Source organism: Mastigoproctus giganteus, chromosome 4 (assembly GCF_048544385.1).
Source record: "Mastigoproctus giganteus isolate SK-2022 chromosome 4, ASM4854438v1, whole genome shotgun sequence".
Classification (NCBI taxonomy): domain Eukaryota; kingdom Metazoa; phylum Arthropoda; class Arachnida; order Uropygi; family Thelyphonidae; genus Mastigoproctus; species Mastigoproctus giganteus.
In genome coordinates this window covers 207,491,919-207,512,864 of record NC_143578.1, presented here as the reverse complement: position 1 = coordinate 207,512,864, position 20,946 = coordinate 207,491,919, and the positions used below count along the sequence as shown (strand labels likewise).

Genomic DNA, 20,946 nt, shown 5'->3' with positions numbered 1-20,946 from the left:
GTAGTGTTCAATTTCTACAATGGCATTAGTGACTGCTAACAGAATAAATTCTTTTGCAATTGATAATAGCTATTATCAATTGTCAATGTATTATAATATCTATTATAAACAAAAGCTGCTAGGACTAAATAAAACTTAAATACCTTTTCTCCATCTATTTCTATATCATCTTCCAAATACTGGATGCAAAGTACCATATTACATCCCAGCCCAACATAATGTGCAGCCTACAGATAAAATAAATTGTAATGTTACTATGTGTATATAAAATGATAAATTAAAAAATATATATATATTCTTAAATTAATACACATATGGTAGTTCATTCATGAGAATATTTAGGAAGAGGGAGGGACACACCGTAAGCATCTAAATAAATAAAAAAATTTAGAAAATTTTAAAGTTCTGATTACTGTAAATTTATTTAATTGTCTTCATGAGAGAGAGAGAGATATTGGTTTTTTTTTTTTGGCTCAAGGGCTGCTATGGCCAAATTGCACCTGTTCCTGTAGAGAGAGACTGTACAGATTAGTAAAAAGAGTTTATAAGAGCATATATGTATTAATCTATTCTAGAAAGTGGAAAAATTCAGATAAATTGGAGTTGTCTCCAATAATGTCTTAGTTGAACAGGCTCATTCAAGTTATGGAGGAATCGGAATGATGTGGATCTGGCAGACTGATAATGATCGCACTCTATAAGAATATGTTTCAGAGTTGAATCACTGAAAGCATAGTGGGGGATTATTTCCTTGCAATAAGTAGAGATGTGTAAGATGGTTATGTCCAATACATGCTTTGGCAAGTATAACTTCTTCGTGTCTGTTTGAGCGTAAACTAGATTTCCATAGCTGTGGATTCTGTTTTATATTTTGTAACTTGTTATTTAACTGATTATGCCAAATTTCTTTAAATTTTTCGTTGCATATTTGGCATATGATTAGTTTATAGTCTGTGTAAGGAATTTGGATATTGTCATTGTGAGTGGGATTTTTTGCCTCTTTATCTGCATGCTCATTTCCTAGTATTCCAGTGTGCCCTGGGATCCAACAAAAAGTGACACTCTGCCTATTGTTATGAAGATCTGATATTTGAGTTATTTGATTTATCAATGGATGTGGAGAGTGAAAATTGCCATGGATAGCTGTCGCTGCACTAAAAGAGTCTGTATAAATTATAGTCTTTGGAGTGCAGTTATTAGCAATCAAGGTCAAACCCATCTTAATGGCATATAGTTCTGCAGTGAAAACACTGCATTCCTGTGGTAACAAGACAGAGACTGTTGATGTTGGTAGAACCACAGCAGCTCCCACAGCTGTTTCACTTTTGAAGCATCAGTATAAATTTGCAGAGTTTGTGCATTTGCCAAGAAGTGTTTCCCCCAACGTTGGAAGTAATCATCACATGAAGGTATGCATGCTTTCCATGGAGGCTGCACAATTTTTCTGTCTTGATGAGAATTGGTCAAATGCACATTCCACTGCTGAATTAGTTCTTGTAGGCAGATTCCTGTAGGTTTATTTTCATGAGATTTATTTCTAAAAAGGTTTACCCATTTATTTATTTATTTATTTCATATGATGTTATCAATACACGAAGGAACCAGTTTTTTCTTGCTTCCTTCGTGTATCGTGGCTGGGATATCCAACCAACTGGTTGGTTCAGCACCATTGTGATATCCAGCCCAAGGCGGGAATCAAACCCGCGACCTTTGGGTTGCCAGGCAGGCACCTTACCTACCCGGCTAGCCTGGTCGGTGGTTTACCCATTGAGGATCACAGAGGTGTGGCCAGATAGGATAAGATGTAAGACTATTTATTTTAACCACATAGTTGATGGGAGAAATCCCAGGTGTCGTCTGACACGAACATAAAAAAAAAAAAAAAAGTTGAGGAGCAGCATCTTTCTAAGGTGGATTGTTGTTGTTGTTATTTGGTTTTTTAAGAGCATTAGCAACTGAGGCCATATTGCTCCAGGATATGCGGTGGTCATTCCCTGACCTTTCCTCATCCTCCGTATTTGGTGATGACGGGCTCGAACCCCGGTCTAATCAAGAAGCGTGTGCTACGCACTGCTGCTCCTTCCCACCTGGCTACGGAGGCGCCACTTCTAAGGTGGAGTGGAGGTTCATTGGCTTCTATATATATGCTTTGGAATGGCAAAGTCCTGAATTCCCCAAGAGCAATCCTGAGCACACTGTGTTGTACTGTTGTTATTTGTTTGTTATTTTTGGTTTTTAGGAGCATTAGCAACTAAGGCCATATTGCTCCGGGGATATGTGGTGGTCATTCCCTGACCTTTCCACATCCTCCGTATTTGGTGGTCATGGGCTCGAACCCCAATCTAATCAAGAAGCATGTGCTATCCACTGCTGCTCCTGCCCATCTGGCTACGGAGGCGCCACTATGTTGTACTGTGTTAAGATACGCTAACAGAGTCTTTCAATCAGAATCATAAACTGGAGCACCATAGTCTAATTGAGATCTTATTAAAGCTCGGTAAAGATGAATCAGAGTATAGCAATCAGTTCCCCATGTCATAGATGAGATGACTTTAAGTATATCCAGCTTTTTCATACAGAGAGTTTGTGTTTGTAGTATGTTTCTGGATTGTCAGTTTGGTGTCAAACATCATGCCCAAGAATCAGATATTGCTGGTGATTGGTATCGGTGGATTTCTCAATGATAATTCGGGTTCTGGAGGTAGCTGACATTTTTTACTAAAGTGAATGGCTGTAGTTTTGGTTGCTGATAGACGATAGCCATTACTTGAAGTCCATGACACTATTTTGTTTATTGCAAGTTGCAGTTGTCTTTCAATGGAAGGCATATTCTGTGAATGGCAAGATATCGAAAGGTGAGCAGCATAAAGATAGATGTCTATGTTATCCAAAATGTTGTGTGCTAAATTGTTTACCTAAGAGCAAAGAGTGCTGCGAACCGATCCCTGTAGTACACCTTCTTTTTGAAAAAGACATTGTGAAAGAGCATTACAGTAGTTCACTTGAAAAGTTCTATTTTTAAGGTAACTCTCTATGATCATTGGGAGTCGACCTCTGAGTCCTATGGCATAGAGATCTTGTAGAATGCCATAGCGCCAGGTGGTGTCAAATGCTTTTTCAATATCTAGGCACACCATGACAAGATGTTCTTTTCGGATAAAGGCGTTCCGTATGTTACATTCAGCTTTCACCATTAGGTCTAATGTGGATCGGTTTTTGTGGAAGCTGTATTGATTACAACTGATGACTGAGTGGGACTGTGGGACTCTATGCACCATACAAGTCTATTGTGTATTATATTTTCTAATGCCTTGCCCAAGTAGCTGGTAAGGGATATTGGTCTACAGTTGCACGGATTCTTCTGACCTTTTCCAGGTTTATGAAAAGCTAGCACTCTTGAATGACACTATGAGTGAGGATAGTGGCTTTCAGAGAAGATCCAATTTAGAAACAACAATAGGGGATTTAATGCCTTTTTTGCAACATGAGGTAATAAATCCCATCAGGACCTGATGCCCAATTTGTTGATGTGTTTAGAGTGTTCTGTAGCTCCAAAATTGTTAAGGATTGATTATATGGGAGTGTTAGTCTTGAACTGAAATTTAATTTGTATTTCTCAGCCCTTGTTTTATGTTCCTGAAAAGATGATTCATATGCAGATATATCTGAGATTTGTGCAAAATTTTTTGTGAGAGCATTAGTTATTTCAACTGGAGATGATGTTTTGCCCATTCCATCTCAGTATTGTAGAGGATGCTGGTAGGAATCTACCATTCGGTTTTTTTATTTTATTGCAGATTATTCTGCTATTGGTATCCTTCGTTGTAGTAGAGGCAAACTGGATCCAAGAATCATTTTTTAGCCTTTTTCCTTACAAATTGAGCTTTTGCTTTAAGTTTTTTGAAATTTATAAGGTTCTCCATCGTTTGGTGTTTTCGAACAGGTTCCGTGCCCAGTTTTTCTCTTTTTTTGGCAAGCTGGCATGCACCACTCCACCACAAATTGGCATATTTAAAAGAACTAGTACGGATTTCGGGTATGGCCTTGGTTGCAGCATTTAGAATGTGAGTTGTGATGTGTTGTGTGACATCTCAATGGATTGATGTCTGATGATTTCATTGTCGAATTATATATCAGAAGCAAACAACTTCTAATCAGCCTTGGAAAATTTCCATTTTAAGCAGATATTATTTGCCTGAGTGATTCTAGTTGTTTGAGTTTCACAAATTATCAGATAACGGTCACTTTAGGGGATTGTCCAGAGTTGACCAGCAGATGAGTGGATACAATGTTGGAGAGTAGGTTGTTAAGTCTATAGCTGTAGTTGTTCTAGTAGTGAAATGAATGTAAGCATCTGCACCAGTATTCAACAGCATTAGATTAGATTTGTCAAGCAGTGATTCCAGAGGAATTGCTGCTTGAAACTGTTGTTAACATGATTCCTAAGGAGACATGTATTGCTACTGCTTCTATGGAGGTCTGCAATGGAATGTGTTTAGTAGGGATTCTTGAGTTTATGGCCACACCTCCAAGCACAGTGCTATTGTTATTTCTATTATGCTACAGTATAGTTCTTGATTTTTGGAATTACTTGTGGTGGTAGATTAGTTTCTTGTAAACATATGCTCACCGGACTGTACTGTTGGATTAGGTCATAGATATCATCGATGTTGCTATGTAGGCCTCCACAGTTCCACTGTATGATGTGATTCATTATTTGTTTTTAGTAGTTGGGTTTGATTCAGTCTGTTTTTGTCTCTCCAATTTTATTCTTTCTTTTTTTGAGAAGATGTTTTCATCTGTATCCATATTTGTTAAATTTGGCCGAGTTTTCTACAATGGGACTGCTGCTTTAGTTTTTATGGTTTCTGAGGAAGACTGCGATGTAGTTTGTAGTACTGTAATGGTGTGTTGTTGGCACAATCTATCACATGCTGTTCCTTAGTAGATTGCTGTGAGGTTGACAGTATTTCGCGGGTCCAATCTACAATGGACATGGTTGGAGAACTGACATGTCAGTTTCAGTGGCTGCTCACTGGAATTCCTTCACTGCTGTTGCATAGGTATATTTTGGTGTAGTAAGCATATAATTTGCTTCTTTGCCTCCTGGTAAGTCACTTTCTTCTCTACTTTGTATTTTTGGATCTTTTTTCTGTTTTCCATAGTTCACAGGCCCTTTAATAAGTGGGGTGTTGGCCTTGACAGTTCAGACAATGTGGTGCTTCAGAATCACATTCTGTTTGTATGTGGGATTTTGACCCACAGTTTGGGCACACTGCATTCCCTCAACAGATGGTCTGAGAGTGTCCATACTTTTGGAACTTATAGCACCTGATGAGATTAGGAATGCAGGGGCTTACACGGCAATTGAGATAGCCGGCTTTAACACTCAATGGTAAATTAGGGGTGCCAAATGTTAAGATGATGTTCTGTGTGGGAACAAGCCAACCATCTTTTCTGATCATAATCCGCTTAGCTTGTGTGACTTTCTGTTCTTTTAACTCTTGGACCACTTCTTCTTCTGTGACATTGATCAAATCACACTCACCAATTACCCCTTTGGAGGTATTTAGTGTTGCATGTAGGATAACTTGCACGGAAAAATACAACCAAAGGTTGAGAAGTTTAGCAGAGTCTCTGATTGCATACGACTTGCACTTTCTATTAGTAAATCTCCAGATCTAAGTCTTTTCACCATTTTAGGCGAACCTGATGAGTTTTCAAAGCATTTCTGTATCAGAAATGGGGAGAGCATACTCATGCATTTGTTTGAAAAGGAGTGGAAGGTAAGGAAAGATGGGAATTCCTGCTGCTCTTTGTCAGTTCTAATTTTCAATTAGAACTGTGTCTTTTCAACTGTGATGTGTCATGGTCAGCATCATTTACTTTTGAATATGATGAGCACTGAGGCTCAATTGGGAAAAAATTATCAAATTCCATGTTTGATCCTTTTAGTCCCTGGTATGTGGACTTTCTTCTCCCAGGTTACTGGCTCCGCCACATGGAGTAAGGAGCAGTGCTACCAGTGACCAAGCAGTTGTAGTAGAGTTTGTTAGTAATTAATATATATATATTTCATGTGTTTCGGAAACTGATGCTTATCTTGGGTGGCACCACTAAATTTTCCTTTAATTTGGACTCTATTTTCTAAATTATTTAATAATGCTTCTCCAATATTACTCCATCCTTAATTTTGCATGTTAAATTATTGCCACGTTTTTATTGAAACGTAATATTACAGTTATATATATATATATATATATATATATATACACACTGAATAAAGAAAGGTAGTTTTCCTGTCTGGGTTCTTACTTTAACACTTGAAGCACAGAACCACTTGAGGTAAACAAAAGAGAAAAAGGCACTAGAAAGAAAATTAAACCTTGTCACTTAGAAAGAGCACTCTATATATCTCAGAGAAAACTGCTTGTCACTTGGGGCCAGAGAGAGAGAGAGAGAGAGTTGACCTATGTGGATTGATTCTTTTTTCACACAAATAAAATTCTTTTGTCAGGCAGTATTCAAAAGGGAAAAAATATAAATACAACTATACTTGATTTTTTTAATGTCTCACATCCAAATCTGATTTTTTTAATTAAAACTTCCTTTTACGATCTATATATACTGTTCTTGGCATCTTACACCAAACAAAATACCCATCCCTTTCGATCCCATGATGCACCACAACTGCATTTTCCCTTGGGCATGCGTGGAGAGGAAGGAAGTCTGTGAAAAGTAACAGGGCACATACACTCTCCTTCACGTTCACTTGCCATCCAAAATTAGAAAAGAAATAGCAAGAATAACCAAAAAATTTGAATATACTATCATGAGCGACCACAGCCCCATCCCTCCAAAGAAGTTGTTGTTATTTGGTTTTTAGGAGCATTAGCAACTAAGGCCATATTGATCCGGGAATATGCGGTGGTCATTCCCTGACCTTTCCGCATCCTCCGTATTTGGTGGTGACGGGCTCGAACCCCGGTCTAATCAAGAAGCGTGTGCTACGCACTGCTGCTCCTTCCCACCTGGCTACGGAGGCACCTCCTCCAAAGAAGTCCATGACATTTTATTCTCAATGTGAAAAATGCAATATACAGGCAACTCCCATATAACACATTACTTCTACAACATTTCAGTCTAACACGATTGATAAATTGCGGCAATCCTCACACAACACGGTACTTATATAACATGGTTTCGCTCTAACACGGTTTGAGAATTGTAGGCAATCTCGCATAACACAGTATTTTTGAGCTTTTGTGCTGGAAAAACCCTGCTATTATGTTAGATGTAATTTTCAATGTTTCCATTCCTTTTTGTGAATTCCTGCTGTTGACTTGCTAGTTGTTATTGCCTTCGTAATATTTTTCTAAAGCACATTTCTGGAGGTCGCTACCATAAAACAATAGAAACAATTTGCAGTTTCCAGTTTATTGGTCTTTTCAATTATAAAAGGGTAGTAAACTCGATATTCTTGCATCCGCTATAGTACCGAAAGCTGGAATTCTGTGGGTTTTCAAGTTATTATGGTGAAATGTGTTTCCCCTTCCATGAAATATTCAATCATATAAAAAACATAAATAAATTTTCAAAAACTCATTACTCTGTATTTCACTTGTGCATATCATGTTTATTGCAACTTGTGCATGCCATGTTCTTTGTTATTAATTGCTTATCATTTTTAAGGTTTTAAATTTTACAACCAAAAGAAAAAAAAAAAAAAAAGTCAGTGAACAGAAATATCAATTAGTTAGTATGTACATATTACAGTATGTATTAATTAAGCTATGTATGTAGGCATAAATTTATTTTTATTTTGCTAACCAGAAAATATTCTTCCGATTTTCATATATCATTTAACTTTGTCAATTGGTAAGGTAATAAGATTAAATTTGTGCTTTATATCTTTAAAGCAGGGATCCACTGTATTTTGTTCGGAGATCCCTGGGTTCTGTGCTATTGAACATGTGCTTGTTTGAGACCATAAAAAATTGTGACTCCGAAGTGTGAAGTTCATGACTTTTAAAGAGAGCAGGAGGTACACGAAATCTAGATGCTGCAGAATAGATTGCGCTTAGCAGTGATGAAGAGGAAGAAAATTAAATGAACGTACATTATCTGACATATAAGTATCACAGTTTGTAAGGTAAGATGTTTGTTCAGTTATTACTATTTAAGTTGTAATATTAAGTTATTACTACTATAAAAATTAAGTTTCTGATAGTTATAAAAAAAATGGTGTATTTCTGTTAGCTTTTGGAATGTAACCCCCTTTTTTGTACTGGTTTTTTGTCCCGTATAACACGGTTTCGCATTACACAAGATTTTATAGGAACCAAACTACCATGTTATACGAGGGTTACCTTTAAAGCAGTTATATCAGAATAAAGTCAAGAAACTCAGGGAATAATAGTTGGGAATACAATAATCAGCAATATAGCCTTTTCCAATATCACAAAAAAGAACTCCTACAGCTATCCAGTATCCTATTCATTGTTTTCAACTACAGAAGAAGATATAGAAAATTATTGAACCCCAAATTTTTCTGTTGCAGGACGATTCAACAGACCAGTGTCCAATCCAGGGAGATTGGGGATGCCCTCACAGCCTCAATATTTATAACATTGAGAGGATCAGCTAAGATAATTTCCAGATTTCAGAAAACCAATATTACCCATAATATTCCATATTAAAAAGAAACTTCCACAGTGGTTTGCAGTGAGGATCTAATCAACAGCCCAGCAGCCTGAAAAAAGTTACCAATGCAGTCAGCCCTACATATCTCCATTCCAATATGTAGTACACAACCAACAGAAGTTTGAGGCCCCAATCTTATCCAGTCTAATCAGAAGCTCATCACATGGCCGCAAAACACAGGACCAGGTTATAAGAATGTTTTTCTTTTTTACAGTTTACCTAACAGGATGTAAAAGCATGTCTCTGAAAGTAAGTTTTCATATACAGCATGTAAATTTCAATTTATAGTAAGTCACTAGAGAAGTGGCTAGAAATATAACCTGAAATATGACTATTTTAAATTTAAAATATTCCAAATTCCATATTAAAAAACATGTCAAGTGAATACACTTACATGTACTTTCCTTTACTAGTCAGAACCAATATTATCAAAAATGCCCTTTAGCAACTATATCTCTTTTTTTTTTTTTTTTTTTGAAACTGAAGGTTTAATAGCACTGATGTAATTGTAAAAAGGTATTACAGCTACTGATCCTTGAGGTTGTCACAGACATTCTCTCAGATATGCCAGACAAGCTGTACTTGCTACCTGGGAGTCTAAAACGCTGATGGAACTGATATTTGGGTGACACTCAAGTCAAGCTGACCCAATTTCGGCGAAGTCCGGATGGTCTGCGACAGCTAGATCCTCTGCTTGCACCTTCACGATGATGGCACTGTTAGTAATCCTGGGTATAACTTCCATGGACAAGTACATGGTGGGTGACCACCCAGGTTTTAACCAACGTAAGCAGGGGTCAAGATATGGTGCCCCACCACATGGAGGAATGCCGCCCCTCTATGTTACCAGTACTAGATGGTAGATGACTCTCATCAACCGGTGCAATACCACCACTTTGCTTATTGGAGGCTTGAAGTGGTGGAACCCATATTTAGTCTCTAGAGCTAAGTTCCGGTCAACCCTTCCCCATCTCTTCCATCATGCAGTATGATTGATGACTTTTGAGGTTATGATGAACATCATGGCAAGATCCAATATTCCTTACATTTCGAGGGTACAGCTCTAAAGCGGTATTCGCAGACTGGCCGCTAGTTAGTACACCGGACCGAACCTATTGGTAACTCTCTAGGAGGCTTCCGGATCAGCTATTGTATAATCTTGCTACCTCTAATCTGCCAGATAGTGACTGGAGGGAGTCCGAGTAGTGTGTATGTGGGGGGGGGGCATTGTCGAGGCCACGTTATGTCAAGGATCTGGGTATATTCTTACCACGTGTACGCCATATCCAAAAATTTCATTACTTCATACAGCATGTCCCACCCACTTTTTTTACTATTGAATACACCATGAATTGTCAAACTAATAGAGCAAGCTTATCTGCAAAAAGATCTAAACCTCCCAAACACTTTCTAATTCATTTCACAAATATAATCTCAACGATGTCCATTTCCACTTGCAATCTGACAAACCCCACATACTTTTTCTGACAGAATCTCAGTTATCGGTTGATTCAACTACTGCTCATCTCAGAATCCCAAATTATTCGCTGTATGATTCCTTTCGCCTCAAAGGTGGTACTTGTGCATATGTCCATTCTGATATTCCCTGTCAGAGACTTGGTAACTGACAGGGAATATCAGAATGGAATATCAGGATTTTAAGCCAAAGAAGATCTTCGATCTTCTTTGGCTTAAAATCTCTCTACCTCATTGTGTCAAATTCATCTGTTGTCTCAACTGTTCTCCCAACTCCACTAATCAATTGGAGCTCTTTGACTTCCTCTCTTTGCAACTTGATTTTCTGCAGTCAAACTTTCCCAAGAGTGAGGTAATTTTCCTTGGTGACTTTAATGTTCACAACTCCAGCTGGCTTCCGTTTTCTAATCACACCAACCCACCAGCTGGTCAAGATGCTGAGGCTTTTGCAATTACTAATGACCTTGCACAGATTTTTCATTTACCAACAAGAATACTGGACAATCCTAATCATACAGCCAACACTCTTGATCTTTTTCTCACAAACAACCCTTCTAAGTACACGGTCGAAGTAAGAGGTCCTTTAGGCACTTCAGATCACAAACAAGAATACAAAATGGGATGACCTGCAAGATTTCTTTTCTTCTTTTCCTTGGTCGGATTACTGTTTCAAAACTTCTGATGTCAACGTTTGCTCAGATCATGTCAGTGAAATTATCCTGCAAGAATAATTTCGCTGACAACAAACGTTGACATCAGAAGTTTTGAAACAGTAATCCGACCAAGGAAAAGAAGAAAAGAAATCTTGCAGGTCATCCCATTTTGTATTCTTGTAATGCCAAACAACATGAGGTTGGGAATAGCCATGAGATAAAGGCTCCATTGGAGAAGAGACAATCACCAAGTTGTGATCTGAAGTGCCTAAAGGACCTCTCACTTCGACCGTGTACTTAGAAGGGTTGTTTGTGAGAAAAAGATCAAGAGTGTTGGCTGTATAATTAGGATTGTCCAGTATTCTTGTTGGTAAGTGAAATTATTCTTGAAGGAGTTATTTGTTGTGCCATTTATTGGTTTCAAGTGTCACATTTTGATTTATTTTGTGTCCATCAAGTTCCTCTTCTCAAGATGTGTCCATGGACATCAACTTCGTAAAGATCGGCCAAGGTAATCAGACGTTATGGTCATTTTTATTAGCGTTGATCTCGCCAGGTCACAACGTGATTTTGCATTGTATATTGTTATATTGTCAATTTTGTTAAAGTGAATAGTACCACAAATATTGCCTAAATATTGATGATAGTAATTATTGGGAACAATAATTGAACAATTCTACAGCCACATAACTTTCATGATGAATTTTGGATATTTTGATAGCTTTCCTTGTTTGACTTTAGTATGCTGCTTAATAAACAAAGGCCTTTGTTCTCGGTGTACACCACGTGGTCAAGCTCTGTTTGAGTGACCGTTAACGTAAGTTGGTAGCTACGTACCTCAAGATATATCCAGAATATTTATTGGTACTAAATTTATTTGATTTAAAATATGATGAACAGAAGTTACTAATTTTATTACATTTAATTTCATTACATTTAAGATATTGAGAACATATATATATAATAATATGCGCAGTGCCGTGCTCCCAATGGCTCCCCAGGACGAACACTAAACCAAGCTTATCATCCGGTATTCTTGATATCTAGGGGTTAAGACTTCCCCGCCCTCACACTCGTAAAACTCCGAGACTCTGAACTAAACACTGCACCCCAGCAGCAAAGCAACTCAGCAACTGCCCTTCAGAACCTTTCATCCCGCGGATTTTCATCCTGCTGCAAAAAATTATTTTGGAACCATTATCCAATTCTAGGAACACCAACATGCAGGAAGCGACCGATGAGATGAGGACTGTATCAGCCTTGAAAAAGAAGTGGAAGAAGCTGGACATGCCCAAACTTGACAGAGAAACGCGAAGCCAGAGTGCTCAGCTAAAGGACACCCGGGAGGATTCCATCCCACAAATTGATTTGACTGTGGAGAAAAAACAATCAGAGGCCTCTGCCCCCTTGGACCCCTCCTGGACAGAGGGCACATTGTTGGGAAAAAACTCAAATCCCGCATACTGCCCTTGAGGATCTCATGAAAGACTAAAAACCAGATAACCAATGGTGTTAGGGGACAGATTGTTTCCCTCTGGACAAAGTTGGAGACAATTCTCTACCAGACAAACCTAAAATATGAAACAACTGCTGTGAAACTGGAGGCATACTTAGATGGTGGGGCAAACAAAATGCAACAGCATGCCCCATATTATGCACAAGCGCTGAGGACGTCAGCTGGTGAATCAACAATAAAAAGCAGTGTACCTGCTATAACGAAAAAGACCTTGCCAAAACAACCAAACCTGGTGGTACTGCGACCAACAACAATTGAGGAAAATCAAACAAGTGAACAATTAAAGATGCAAATCATGACCAGCCTAAAAGAGGAATTCAAGACAACCAGAATAAAGTTGGTCAGGAAAATTAGAAATGTCGGAGTACTGATAGAGACAGAAACAAGGGAGGAAGCACAAAAAATTATCACTAATACCAAAATAACTGAGCTGGGGCTCACAGCAACTACCCCTAAAAGAAAAGGGCTCTCAATAGTTATATATGACCTGGATAAAGACCTGATCCCGGACCAACTGAGGAAATCTATCAAAGAAACCTGATGTCTGCTCTCCCAGAACACAGAAGGGACGAACTGCTGACACCAAAACATTCAACCAAGTCCAAGGATGGCACTCAACGAAACTGGAGAATTGAACTTGTGCCTGCAGCATGGAAACTATTAAGCACCCAGAATGGAGTACAGTAAACCCCCGCTATTCGTGGTATCTGTATTCGCGATCGCTGATTTAATATAAAATGAAACCTAAAAAAATGTGAAATTTAAAGCGCCGTGAATATTTTTCCACATAAAAAACATGGGCGTGCCTAAAATTATCTTTCCCGGTCAAAACAGCGCTCAGTGGGTGGGGGGGAGAGGGGTGACAAAATCGCGAGCGTGGATGTTTCTCGCTAATCCTTGTTCAGTATGTTTTATGCGCTTGTCATGGAAGGTTTCGTCGTTATTGCTTTTAATTTATATGCTTACAAAAGTGATAAATCTACCGTTTTGTAGTGTAAAACAGACTTTTTTGAGTGTGTTAATGGAAGAAAGTGACTTTATTGTGGACAAGTTCTTTCTAACCCGTACAAAAATATGCCTACGAATAACAAGGGAAATGTGAAAAGATCAAGAAGGTGATGACATTAGCGAATAAAATTGAGTTATTAGAAAAAATTTCTAATGGTGAAAGTGTCTCCTCAGTGGCAAAACATTATAAAATCAATGAGTCAACGGTACGATCAATCAAAAAATCGGAAGAAAAAATCCGCCGTAGTGTCCGTGAAAACGCGCTAATTGCTTCAAAAATTTGCTCTGTAACCCGTGATGTTAAATTAGAAAAAATGGAAAAGGCTTTAAATCTGTGGATAGAAGACCGAACTCAAAATAAAATTCCGTTAACTTCACTCATCATTCGTAAAAAAGCAAAACTCCTTTATCAACACTTTAGCGAAACTGGTGATAGTACTGGCGGGATAAGTTTTTTAGCTAGCAAAGGCGCTGGTTTGAAAGATTTGTTTGAAATTTCTAATGAATATTATATTTATTATTAAATTGTTTCTTATTTTCATTTCGATGCCATATGCTTGCATTTCACTATGTACTGTCTATGTACATAGTCATATTATGAAGGTACATATAATACATACATAGACAAAATTTTAGACTAGTTTTTCTTATATATTACATACTTGGGAACGGAACCCCTTTATTACTATGGGAGCCATAACTCAGTATTTGCGTTTTCGGTATTCGCGACATTTCTCAGGAACGTAACCCCCGCGAATAGCGGGGGTTTACTGTATATGTAAATTGGGGCAGCCACCGTTTCTGTGAACATGTGGCTGTACCCAAATGCTTCAGGTGCTATAAATACAGGCATACAATGCACACCTGCACCCAGACTGACCCCACATGCGGCCACTGCTCGGCAAAAGGCAACACTTACAGGGACTGCCCAAACAAGAGTACTGACCCAATCTGCACCAACTGCAAGAGTCTGAAGCTGGACTGCACCCACTCAATCAGGGATAACAAGTACCCCACCTACCTGAAGATTAAGAGCTTGTTCCAATCCAGGCTGGATTATGGGGGGTGCGCCTTAGAGGATACAATACTACAGAGGTAAAATTTCTGCAGATCAATGCACAGAGGGCCAGAGCAGTAGCGGATCAGATCCATATCAAGGCTGAAGAGAAGAATGTAGATGTCATGATAATACAAGAGCCATACTTCCCAACGCTAAAATTATAGTCGGTGCAGATGTGAACTGCCGGTCACAAATGTGGCATAGTCACACGCCAGACAGACATGGCACCAGAAACGGAACTATATTGGAAGAGTGCCTTGCAAATTCAATGTTGACAGTATTAAACCAACCAAACAATCTGCCCACATTCAGTAATACACTGTGGGAGGCCACCATAGATGTTTCCTTGGCTTCCAGGAACATCGCTAATAATACTACTAACTGGTCCATCCAAGAGGCCTGGACAACGTTCGATCATCGAGCCATTACGTTCCAACACAACAGATCACTGACTAGGGTACCAGCAGCTAGATAAACCACTCACAGATACTCCATATCCAAAGCAAACTGGGAACTCTTCCAAAGTACCTTAAAAACCAGCATACAACAGAGACAGAGGGAGCTTGAGCACCTCAAAGACCCAGATCACCTCCAAAGCAAGATAACAGAGATCATAACACACACAAGCGACATCGCTATTAAAAAGAAAAATCCAACCCCTGGGGCTGTGCCCTGGTGGAACCTAGAACTGCAACGACTCCAGAAAGAAACACAAACCAGAAGAAAGGCCTTTCAGCGGGCCAGGCACTCCTGGCCGACAGCGGAGGTCGAAGTACTCCGACAATACTACAAAGAAGCAAGGAACACTTACACAGCCCAAATCAGAAGCTGTAAACAGCAATCTTGGGAGCACCTGGTCTCCACTACGGGAAACGTCTACAAACTGACCATGAATAAACTCCCCCGAGGGGAAGTTATTTCTGCCACCATATTGACCCAAGGAGGCATGTCCACAACCTGGGAGCAGACCATTTCCAATATCCTGGACAGTCTTCCACCCAGCTATACAACCGGAGACAACAGAGCAGATCCAACTCTGCTTAGAAAATGAAAGCTATCAAACAGCAACGACAGAACCTCACTTCACCGTATTGGCGCCTCCGTAGCCAGGTGGGAAGGAGCAGCAGTGCGTAACACATTCTTCTTGATTAAACCGGGGTTCGATCCCGTCACTACCAAATACGGAGAATGCGGAAAGGTCAGGGAATGACCACCGTATATTCCCGGAGCAATATGGCCTTAGTTGCTAATGCTCCTAAACACCAAATAACAAACAAACACTTCACCGTGGAGGAGCTCAACAGCGCTGCCACCCTCATTAGGGGAAATAAATGCCCTGGAGAGCTGGCAGCACCTCATGCATGATTGCCAGCTCTATGACGACCTCCGCAATGCATTCATCACCAAAATACACTATCTACCATACGGCCAGGAGCACCACATCTTGGACACCAGGGAAGAATATCAGGCTTTCTCCAGCTATGCACCGGCCCTGTTCACAAGACGGAGAGCTCTTATCGCAGCGAACCGCAACCAACCACTGACACAATAAGGAAATGAACAAACCTCGAAGGAAATCGTCCCGCGGAAGACGCCTGGAACCAAATGGCCTCCAATAATCAAGGCACTAAACCCTGAAGTGGACCTAAAGTCGAATCAATGAGAAATGACTCTATAAACAACATTGACGCAAACACCACATGGATGGGAAATGATACAAGAAAGACCCACAAATGCCGACAAGCAAACCCGTACCTTTTGATGGTAAAGACTGCAGAACGGACGGGAACCACCCCATGAACGATCACACTTTGGTCCGATCGCTCTTGGAAATGGACTAGGACCACTAGCAGCTCTGCTGCCAAATACTATATGGCAAGCTGAATGGGGTACTCTAACCCTATTCATCTTTAATTCCCTATCCCTGGCAGGAGGGAGAGGAGACATGCTCTGTTTCCTCCCTCCCCTGCCAACCCATCTCTTCGCCTGGTGAGGCATGGGCCTGCCTCACTGACCATCTGGGATCGCCTTCTCTATATCGTCCCCATACTTCTGCCTTTCACCCCCCCCAGTCTTCAGCCTCTTCCCCCACTCTACCTGTGTACCTTATCCATGGCAGGGGGCGATAACTCTTCTTCGTCTCCCCCACCCGCCATCCAAACTCCCCTCTGGTGTGGCACGGGCATGCTATACTGCCTAGCAGGGGTCATCTCCTCTATCGACCCCTTACTTCTACTTCTACCCCCCTAGTCTTCAGCCTCCCCTCCCTCCCACTTTTATCTTTCATCTAATGTATAGCCAGGCGCCTCCGTAGCCAGGTGGGAAGGAGCAGCAGTGCGTAGCACACGCTTCTTGATTAGACCGGGGTTCGAGCCCGTCACCACCAAATACGGAGGATGCGGAAAGGTCAGGGAATGACCACCGCATATCCCGGAGCAATATGGCCTTAGTTGCTAATGCTCCTAAAAACCAAATAACAAACAAACAAACAACGTATAGCCCACACATCTAAATTTAATAACAACAAAACATCTCTAGCGTTAATAACAACAAAACATTTTGAGGATTACCCTGACTTCTAATCTCTCTTGGCACAAGCACATTACAAATATTTCTTCCTCTGTATCTAAAAAACTTGGTTTTCTCTTTTGCTCTCGGTGTTACTTTTCTTCCAAACAGCTGCTCACTCTGTATAAATCGCAAATCCGCCCTACCATGGAATACTGTTCCCACCTCTGGGGTGATGCCCCCAAAACCTCTCTCAGGCTTCTTGATTCTATTCAGAACAGGGCATTTAGGTTAATTAATGATTCATCTCTAATAGAGTCTCTCCACTCGCTATCTCATAGACTTACTGTTTCTGCTGCATGCCTCTTCTACAGATATTTCCATGGGCACTGTTCTTCTGAATTAGCTTCTATAATTCCCGCTCTCTCTTTCAAAACAGTCTGAACCCGTGCAGCCACCAGCCAACATCCATTTACTGTCCAACTTCAAACTCACAGAACCAACTTTTCATCTTCCTCGTTTATTCATTCATGTGCCGTTTTTTGGAACAATCTTCCTTCATATGTATTTTCTGAAAATTACAGTCTACAGAAGTTCAAGTCTAATGTTAACAAATATCTTTTCATGTTCTCAACCTGCAACCTATACACAGTACTAAGCACTACAGGCTGTAATACTTCTCATGTTTGGAGTTTTCATAAAAAAAAAAAAATAAATATATAATTTCACAACCAAATTGTAAAATTAATACCAAAAGAATGGAATGTATTCTTGTAATTTTTAAGAGCATCCTTTATTTACTGTATTCCAGTTGACTTCTGTTTTTTGCTTTAATTCATATTTAATCGCTTAATTGCCAAATAATTCAACCCTGTTTTGCAGTAACCTTTGCATCTCAACGTAGTGGAGTAAAATTGCATTCAGAACCACTGTTACATTTCATTACACTGCATATAAGGAAAGTGGTAGGTGCAGTATGCCCTGGTATAGGTCCCAAAATCAAAAACTACAGACAAAGATTATAATGCCCTTATTAACGTTACAGGTGTATATGTGAGGATTTGATTATGTAACTGAGCCATTCCTTATTGCTTGTTTAATAGCTTCTCTGTTAGTTAGTTTCTCTGTAAACGGTGTCTGAATGCATGCGGAAGACATTTACTAGAAGGAACTGACAATCTTGAAAGTTTACTTTGAGAACTCAAAGTAAACCCAAAAAAAAAAAAAAAAAATGATGAATTCCATGACATGTTTATCTAATGGAAAAGATTAATAAATTCTTGGGTTTTAAAAGTATATTTGTGTAAAAATATGTATAATGACGTGTAAATATATTGGTTTTAATTCATCTTTCTAAAAGATGAATTAATACCAATTACCATGTGTGATCATTGATACCTGATCACATGCCTTTAATTCAAGGTTAGGATTTTATACTTTGTATAAGTTGGATCTTAATATTTTAGGTGACTTTTTGGTGCTTAAAATGTCAACTTGTATTCTGGTATATACTGTAATGGTAATACATATTATACATTTAAATAAGCATTCTTTAAATTGTATCCATTAGCTTTATAAAATGAATAGTATATAAAACTACAACACTTACCACAATCATCTGTGCTAAGGCCCTTGTATCTTCTGTAATAACAAACAATAAAAGTTGGCTATTTTCTATTGCTGCAGCTTCTAAAGGGATTAATCTGTCACTCCAATGCCCTTCTTGAGGACTAAAATAAGTGAGCCCTTTTTTTCTGTAAATAAGTAATGTTCATTATTTCCTCCTCCCGGAAAAGTAATATTTTTAAGCTGCACAAAAAAAAAAAAAAAAAATTTTGTAATCCCCATCATTACACTGTTTTCTCCCACAGTTGGAAGGTTAGTGTATTATACATTATTGAAACTGTTCTTGAATATATGTGGTGTGATCAAGATATTTGGGGACTAAACTAATATTTGGGAAATTTAGCTTACTAGCTATTTAGATGGGTCTCCTCTGAAGTGGTCTCCTCGACACTGTAGACACAGATTCAAAAACCTTCGGCAACTTCTTCAAGTACTGCTGATAGCTCCTCTGTCACATTTTAATTAATTTACTCAGTTGTTGCAAACTTGTGACATTTCAAAGGAGCTTTAAGCTGGGGAGGGAGGGGAATCCACCACAAGGAGATAAATACAGTCAGTGGCAGATTGGGGCAGTCAGGCAGGACCAGTGTAATGGCATGTCTTGCAAGAAATTTTTGAATGAAAAATAGAAAGTGTGCAAAGCACACTTTTCCACCACTTTCTCTGAACAGCATTGCACAATCACTGTAGAACCATTTTATAGTATTCCTGGTTCAATGTTTGATCATGTGGCACAAATTCATAAATTAAGAATGCCTTATAAGTTTAAAAAAAAAGTGATCAGTATGATCCACATTTGGTTGAGATTACCTTGCTTTTTTGGAGAAGACCAAGTCTTCCAGTGAGAGTACTGGGCCTGTATTTCTGGATCATAGCCATACACCCACAACTGGTTGCAAAAAATGATGGAAGAAACAAACTGTGGTTCAGCAGTAGCATGTTGACAAAGATCCTGATTTCTAAGATATTTTCCAGATCTCACAAAACCAATGTTACTCATATTATTCCATATTAAAAAGAAACTTCCACAGTAGGTTGCAGTGAGGATCTAATCAACAATCCAGCAGCCTGCAAACAGTTACCAATGCAGTCAGCACTATATATCTCCATTCCAGTATGCAGCAGAAAACCAACAAAAGTTAGAGATGCAATCTTATTTAGTCTAATCAGAAGCTCACCACACAGCCACAAAACATAAGACTAGGTTATAAGAATGTTTCTTTCTTTTTTTTTTTGCAGTTTACCTAACATGATGTAAAAGCACGTCTCTGAATGTAAGTTTCTGTAAATAGCATGTTAATTTCAGTTTATAGAGTAAGCCACTAAACGTATCCTAAATTTAAAATGTTCCAAATTCCATATTAAAAATCATGTCAGAATACACTGACGTGTACGTCTCTTTACTGGTCAGACCCAATATTATCAAAAATGCCCTTTAGCAAACCGTATCCTTTTTTTGAAAACTTGCCACTCTCTGTAATTATGAGTGAAGATGAGAGGCAAACTTGGCTGAAACACATTCCATTCCCAAATCTTGTGTTAAAATTGAATGACATGTCCCATAAGAAATACCAATATCACTAGCAACTTTGTGGATAATTAAACATCAATCAGTCCTGATCAAATTAGGAACATGAGCAATTTATTCCCTGATTTCTGAAGTTGAAAGGTGGCCATAGCAAGGATCATCAATAGCCAAGTGGCCCTTTTTTTGAACTTTGCAAATCACCGAGTCTTCGAATGACACATAACATATTCTCCAAAGCTAATTTTAATATATATTAGGTAAAGCAACCTAAATATGTGTTTTCGTTGCTTTACCTAATTTGAGACATTTGATGCAAATTTTCTCCTTAGTAAAATTGCTCATTTTAAAATGTGACAAAACACCCAACATGTGCCAATTCAGACTAACTGCACACAAATATGTGATTCATGCATTACTATGCACACAACGGTCAAGCATGTTGCAACAAGTCAAAACTGATTATGACACAACAATATCAAGATGCAAAGTCAGTTCAACTTTTTGATCACACCTTATGTTTGTCCAGAGTATTGGCCTTTAGTTTTGCATTTGCTATGATAAATCATATATTATTTGGAAAATCTCAACCAAGAACTGAGTTTATGCCTAATATTAATGCTAATATCAAAATACTTAATATTAATGCTAATATCAAAATACTTAATATTAATGCTAATATCAACCTAATATTAATGCTAATATCATAAATACTGTGCAAGGATGCTACAGGCTTTTGCTGCACTAGCAAAAAAAAAGTAAAAAGTAGACAAGAAAATCGACAAATTATGCACTTTCCTTCTTATGTAGGCAAACTATCCACTACCTTTGAATTTCCTCAAGCTGTCAGCTCAACCACCTGAGGAGGCAA

At 38.8% G+C, this 20,946-nt stretch overlaps 1 protein-coding gene across 5 annotated transcripts in view; it reads right to left on the bottom strand.

The window, feature by feature from the left end:
* The window catches only part of LOC150087350 (uncharacterized), a 592,205-nt gene that overhangs the window by 21,315 nt on the left and 549,944 nt on the right, over positions 1-20,946 (bottom strand). For all 5 annotated transcript variants that reach the window (XM_090372014.1, XM_090372013.1, XM_090372010.1 and 2 more), the window contains 2 exons: positions 18,534-18,678; positions 144-227 (listed from right to left, as the gene is read on the bottom strand). In XM_090372014.1, coding sequence (XP_090228140.1) covers positions 144-227; positions 18,534-18,678 — 229 coding nt within the window. The remainder of the gene's footprint in view (positions 1-143; positions 228-18,533; positions 18,679-20,946) is intronic.